The 7,575-nt window shown below is 30.6% G+C and overlaps 1 protein-coding gene across 1 annotated transcript; it reads right to left on the minus strand.

Annotated features, from left to right (window-relative positions):
• Positions 1 to 2,396: 2,396 nt before the first annotated feature.
• On the minus strand, positions 2,397 to 5,419 carry LOC107468588 (PAP-specific phosphatase HAL2-like). The gene is made up of 3 exons (XM_016087895.3): positions 4,856 to 5,419; positions 2,901 to 3,588; positions 2,397 to 2,822 (listed from the first exon to the last, which is right to left on the minus strand). The coding sequence occupies exons 1-3, from the start codon at positions 5,280 to 5,282 to the stop codon at positions 2,519 to 2,521; spliced, it is 1,419 nt and encodes a 472-aa protein (XP_015943381.1). The 5' UTR covers positions 5,283 to 5,419; the 3' UTR covers positions 2,397 to 2,518.
• Positions 5,420 to 7,575: the final 2,156 nt, after the last annotated feature.

Genomic DNA, 7,575 nt, shown 5'->3' on the forward strand with positions numbered 1-7,575 from the left:
CAATATTTAAAATATAAATTAAAAATAATTATTAAATTAATAATTATATTTTAATATTTTTTGAAAATGTTTCATATTATAAATATATAATAATTAATTTTAATGTATAGATGGTAATTTTTGTAGTGATAATATTATAATAGTTTAAACAATAAAGATAGGGATGGTTGGTTGTAATAATCCTAATCCTAATAGAAAAAAAGAGAAAACCGACTCTTCATCCTTAGCTTATTCATTCACACAACACGTATACAATTTTACGATACATACGTATTTCAATTTGATGGTTTTGACATTGGTGCATCATCATGATTCATATGTCATGAGTCAGAAAGTCGTAAACCATATGTACTATATATTCCATGCATGAATAATATATATTATCAATTGAGAACAACTAACACTGTAGAGTTATTTTGGATTCAGCCTTAACTAAATACGTACCCTAGCTAACATAATTAGGTTTACAACCTAATGAAGAAAATGACTTTGGTTTGATTTAAGAGTACGATTACAAGCTAGGGTACTTTGACGTAAATGACTTCAAATCAATCAACTAATAACATCTTGTATCTTGTTAACAGCAAATTAAAGGCATTAATGACACAAATGGATCTTGAGGAATTAATTGCCTCCATACTGTGTGTACAGATAGGCTGCGTTTGTTTCTAATAATAAGATAGGATAAGATAGTGATGGATAGAGACATAAAATTTTGTGTTTTTGTATTTTGTTTGATGATAAATGAAAATAAATTATAAAAATTTAATTTATTTTTATTTTTCTTTCATTCAAAAAATTTGAGATAAAAATTATGACAATAAAAAATATAATTATAAAAAATTAACAAGAATAATGAAAGAAAAAATAAAAAATAAGTTGCATCCCTTGTTAGTGTCGTTGTTCTTTCTGTCAAGATGGATACAAAATACACTAAATCAGTATCTCTAGACACATTGTCTCTGTCTATGTCTCCTCTGCCAAACACGATTTTTTGTTTCACTGTTCCTGCCTCTCTATAAACAAACCCAGCCATATTTACTTTCCATCAACTTTTTATTTTATTGTAACATCAGTTAAAATAATTAATTTTCTAAACTTAAAAAATTATAAATTTAATTAAATGATTTTTCTAAATGAATAAACAGAACTTGAGGATGAAAAAGCAAATTGTTTGTGTCTGCTGCTTCTTTTCTTTAATTTTCACATAGGCAGAATCTATGGAGGTGGTTGTCCATGGAGTGCGGTAGAGTGTTCAAAAAGTCAAGAAATTCTCATGTGAGTGAGCTTTCCACCACTTAAAGTTGAAAGCTGTGAATCATTCTTGGTCGATCCTGTGCCAGACACTCCATCATGGGATGGGAATGGCATCCATATATACCTTAAAAAATTGCAAAAAATATTTCTAAACTTAAAGCTAAAATGAATTATTACAATAAAAGTTTTTAGTAGCTAAACCGTTAATTTATTTATTTAATACAACTGGAAAGTGAATAATTAATATCACAGGTTTGCAAAAGCCAGAGTCATGAATGAAGAAGCACATAGTATATATAAGATAAGTTTCATGGGAAATGAGGCTTTGTTTTTGTCAATTAGGCTCTCAAAAAGTCAAAAGAAGATAGAGTACGTGGTGTAGCAAAATCAACGGGATATTGAATGCATTGAATTGACTTGTGATGATGAAGAAAACAACCAATCTTCAAACACTGTGATGCACTTGCACCCTCTCATTAATACTCTTTAACTCTTCACATCCTTATCTTGCAACAAACATCTCATTTTCAATACTACCTCTTATCGGGAGTGGATTTTCTAGTGAAAAAAAAATTAGATGGTGTTCAGTATTTAATCTAACCATTCATTATTTTTTTTTATTTATTTTTAGTCCCACGTATAAAATCAAAGGTGAGAGATCACACTAGATAATGTCAAGTGTTAAAAAAATTGGAAAAAATCCATTTCTACCTCTTCTTTTTGGTATGTATCCTATTTTTCTATCAATTATCAATATCACTTTTTTTTCTTTTTGGTTATCTGCGATATCTCCTAACTCGAAATGTCAAGGACTAATTCTTCGTGAATCTGAATCTGTCGCTGGTTAATGGATTGTTGCATGCATAAGGTGAGATTCTAACCCAACACTTATTTAAGCGAACGAATAAGCTGACCACTTAACTAACCCAAGTTGGTTAGTTATCAATATCACTTTATTGTTATTGGGCCTCCAATCCTGTGACCTTTTCTGGCATAACATGGACCCAACTTTTAGTCTCCATATAAATGGCATCAACATCAGTACACAAAGAAATTATGACAACTTAGCATAATTAAAGGGTGTGGCATCAACACCACACAAGAAGAAGAATAAAGGTGAAAGAAAAAGCAGGGAGGGATTCTAAGAGAACAAATGATAATAGTATTATTCACATTATTATCTGATCTGTATGTATAGTAACAGTGTATGAGATTACTCACGTGAAAACTGTTAAATGATTTGACATATAACGAAGTTAGCTCAAAGGCTAGAAGAGCCCCAGCTAGCATCAACAGCTTCAATGATCTTTTCATGGAGTGTGGTTCCAGAACAAGCAACTATACCACGATCAAGCCCTTCTAAATATATACCTTTTGAGAAATCTAGCGGCCGTCCGCCGGCATCAGTCACCATGCCACCCGCCTCCTGTATGATGATAACACCTGCAGCATGGTCCCATATCTTCTCCTTGTAACCACTCCTTGCAAACTTCATGAATACTTCAGCATCTCCACGCGCTATTGCTGCATATTTCACCATGCTGTAAACTCTCAATGGCTGTTTCCTGCATATATTTATATGTATGACACTTGAGAGGAATGTATTAATCATGATATTGGAATGAAAAAGTTAAGAAATGCACCTTAGACCAACACTATGAGCTAGTCCTGCAGTGAAAGAGTGGCTTGAATTGGCCTTCTCAACCGGTTCACAAAATGTAGCCAGTGCTGGATTGTCAATGGAAGACACACAAACTTGTTTTGCATTGTTTGGCCACAAGAACTTATTATTGCCATGAAGCAGAGGTTGCATCCATGCCTTGCCACTACCTTTTTTTGCATACAGCACACAACCTTTGTTCCAAGTTTCAGAATTTGGAGGAGTCAACTTAGATATGATCCTATGATAACGGTGCTGATAGCTTAACCACTCCTTTCTCATTGGATAGTTTGGACAACCAAGAACTCCAAGAACAACCTCTCCATCTTCTATCAGTGCTAGAGCTACAGCATACTGATCTCCTCTTACAAACCCCAATGTGCCATCAACAGGATCAAGCACCCAAAATCTTCCATTAGCACCGCCTCTCGAGTTGCAGCGACTAATTATTTCTAGAACTTCTGAAGTGCCAAGAGCTGACTTTGGCTTTTGAACTCCAAATTGGGATGCTTTGCTTAGACATTCATTCACAGTTTCAACCACAGCTTCTAACAGCTCTGATGCATTAGCCTTGGACAGAGTTTGAACGTCCTCTTCGGCTACAATTGAGATATTTTCACTCCCCAAACACTCCGACAATATCCAGCTGACAATTGCTTGCACACTCCAATCTACATAACCAAGACTACAATTTAAATGTCATAGTAAGAGTGAATGAGAACTCTTCATCTGCTAGGGATAAACTTATCAGTTATCACCCATTTCCAAAGTGCTGAATTCACAAACCTCAGATAAATATGCTTCAATCATCATGTGGCTAAAGTTGTAAAGAAGCATAACGAAGTACACAACATAAATTGATCATGGCTTTTTAGTATAAGTCAGTGTAATACGTTGAAACTTTTACATAGAAATAAGAGGATATGATATATAACCAAAATTTACCACAAAGATTGTAGTTAACTGGAATAGAATTTCTAGTTTTGTAAAAATTTATTTAGAAGAATGAGTTTTATACATCTTTTTTCCTTCACTTGGAGGACAAATTAGGAGCAGAGAGTAACATATGAAAAGTTATATTTGTGAACATGAACTGATGCAACCAAAATTATGGCTGTGGTTAAACAATCCAGCTCAGTCAAAGATGGCTAGTTATTGAACAAGTTGAAGTCACCATTAGATATTTGGGAATATAAACCTAAAGTGAATGAAATGCCTTACAACCTAAACTGGAAACAAGGTCCTATATAAGGAAATTTGTGATTGTAATGGGCAATACCACAGTAGAAAACCTTTAAGTCAACCAGCTGAAGTGAGCAATATATGGACACCAGCAAAATCTCCTCAAACTTATTCTAGATCGGTTGCCTCTTTAATGGAAAATGGAAAATATGGCATAAAAGTTTGTAATACAAAGGTTTTATCCAGTTTTACACCCTTTTGATAGCAGTAAAGAATAGAAACGTGTACCAAAAGAGTATGAAAGCAGCTTGTTTATTTCCCCTCCATTAGAAACGTGTACTCTTGGAATTCCATGAAGCCTCCAAAATTTAATTGTCACCTTCCATGCTAAGTATGTTATCATTGACTTAATTAAAATGCATTGATTACATTGTGTCCTTGTGTATCAGACAAGGTTTTGCAATTGCATTGCTATCATTTTACTTTTATAATAAACAAGGAACAAGCCACTTGTCATAATTTGACAGGATATAATGCATCTTAGGGTGAATTTGTGTAATTTCACCAAACCTATTAAAGAGAGTTTTTGTATGTTGGCAAGGTCACAACATTCTCATGCACAAATTGCACAAATCCAAATAAACCCACTAATCTTGAAAAAGATACATCAGAGAATTCAAACAATTATCACAAAAAAACAGAAGCTTTACTGCTAAACAAAACTACCCAATTGAGGAAAAACAATGATTCACTGACCTGCAACAGTAACAGGAGAATTATCATCTTTGGAGTGGACCTGATGGTTGGTTCTAGAAATCAAAGTGTCTTGAACTGTCTGACAGAGTGAACATGCCATCTGCACTGCTCTCACAGCAACATCAAGTTCCTTGGAATATTCCTTCGGTTGTTCTTCTTGTTCATACAATAATCTCAAGTTGTTACTCTGATTCTTCTCCTCCATGACAGGAAAAGAACAAGTACGGTCGAATTTTGAGACACAGCCAATGTAATTATGGGGTTGTGCTTTATAGTGAAGTGAAGTTAAGGTAGAAGTAGAAGTAGAACCTACTCCTCCAACAACATAGGTGAGTGTGAAAGCAGAAAAAACATCATGGTATCTCTTCCTTGCTTGTCCCAAGATACGTGGGATAATGGTACCCAAGCTTGAACAATATAAAGACATGGCTGGTAGTGCTTATTTAATGTGACATTGAAAGGGGAAGAAGAAAAATTAGAATTGGATTATGGTAACACATAGTAGTAGTAATTATCATGTATGATTCATTCATAGAAGAAACAGAAGTAGAGAGTTGAGAATCAATTCAATTTGTAGGTCCATTGGGGCTGCTGCTTTTTTAATCTACTGTTGTCGTTTTTATTATCCCGTATCAAATTAAAGTGGATTTGTTTCTATTAATGTGGAACGTAAACTTAAAATATTATTCATAGATTCCTTACTTTATCGATAGATAGAATTGTATGCGTCTGCTGAATACTTTCTTATTACAATTCAATTAAGTATTTTTAAAAAATGGTATAATATTCAATTTTTTATTATAATAATTAAAATAAACAAATAAATACATTTAAAAATTATAAATAGATTTAGTATTTTTTTTTAAGTTAAATATATATTCAAAATATAAATTAAATAAAGTTAAAATTTAAAAATTTTAAATTTTTGTTTTAGATTTAATATATTTAATTATTAATACATTACAATTTAAATACACATCTAAAAATTAAATTAATTAAAATTTAAAATTTTAATTTTAAAATTTTAAAATAAACCTTAAATCATCTAAGTATTAACTAATACCATACAAAATCTTGAAAGAAATAAAGCAGTCACCTATCATTACTTTTTTTATTATTCTTTATAATATTTTGTTTAATTAAAAATTGAATAAAATAACTTAAAGAGATTCTCATATATATTACAATGTTAAATTATTTTTGCATTCGAACACGCGATCTCATAAGTGAGTATAAGGAGACTATACCATTTTAGTTATAACTTATTAGCGTGCAAACTTGTGATTTGGGTTGTGTAAACCTATAATTTTGTATATATAATACTATAAATTTTGGATGTGTAATAAAAAATGAATTTGAAGCATCATCTTCAAGTTCTTAGATGAAGTTATTACTACCACTACTAATAAAAGAAAGGCACTCGATTCGATGGTCCAAAACGTTTGGACCATTAAATATTCTCATAATAAAACATATTTTTAAAGTTTTTTAATAACTGATAAATAGTCCTTATCTAATTTTAATTACAAATTAATCCCATAAATTTTATTTCATCATAAAACTATTTTTTATTTTATAAATTATTATTTTATCATTAATCTATTATGTTTATTAACAATAAAAAATAAAAACAATAACGAATTAGATCTTCCATTGATCGTAATAAACTTTTTGATTAAAAGATTATATTTGATTCGTGATGTGAAATCCTATTTTTTTTTTTGAAAATCAATCGATTGGATTATCAAAACAATCCATTGAAAAATTTTAGCTTTTAAAATTTAAATTAATCTTAATTACCAATGTGTATCTAAAAAATAGAAATATATTTTAATTAAAAAATAATTAAATAATATTAAAAACTGGCCAAAAATTAAATTTTATTGTACAAATAGTATTTTTCTTGTTATTAATAATGGGATAAAGAGGAAAATTCCAAAGTCCACATAAAATTTCAATTAATATAAAGATAAGTAAGTTTAATAATAATAAAAAATCTCTATAAGTTCTAAGTCAGTTTTTAAAGAATCTTTCAGTATATAGGTTTCGGAAAAATATTACCAGCAAATCTTAAAATAAATAAAATTATGTTAACTGGGTCAAATATTAATGCATTTTGAAAATATATATTTATATTTGTATAGAGCATAATGTTTTTTAAAAGGAAAAATATTAGATATATAAGTTATTCAATAGATTGCTGCATGTATAAGACGAAATTCTAACACTTATTTAAAAAGATTAATAAGTTAATTACTAGATCAACCCAATTTGATTAAAGGAAAATTAGAAGAAAAAATATAATAAACTTTGAAATGGGAAGCCCACTAGATGAAGGATTATGGTTACATCATATGGTCCAACTCCAATCCAATTATGCTCAACTGTGTTTAAATAATTAATTTATTATGCTTAGGCTAAGTATATAGTATATATAGGCGTATTATGTACGTATCATATGGTTTTTATCCTTAAAACTCATCTTGAAGGTGCATGATGAACCATAAAAAACAGTGCATTGCAAGTAGTGACTATATTACTGGTAAAATAAATGCTTTGGTTTGGATTCAACTTGCTCCAGAAAGGTTCTTGTGCAGTGTAACATCTAATCTAAGATATACACCGTATAAACTACTGCAACTTCTACACTTCACACTTTCTTATCATAAGAATAAAGTTGTTTATGGACCACAACATGTGCCTTCTTGTGGTTGTCAACT

Source organism: Arachis duranensis, chromosome 10, assembly GCF_000817695.3.
Source record: "Arachis duranensis cultivar V14167 chromosome 10, aradu.V14167.gnm2.J7QH, whole genome shotgun sequence".
NCBI lineage: Eukaryota > Viridiplantae > Streptophyta > Magnoliopsida > Fabales > Fabaceae > Arachis > Arachis duranensis.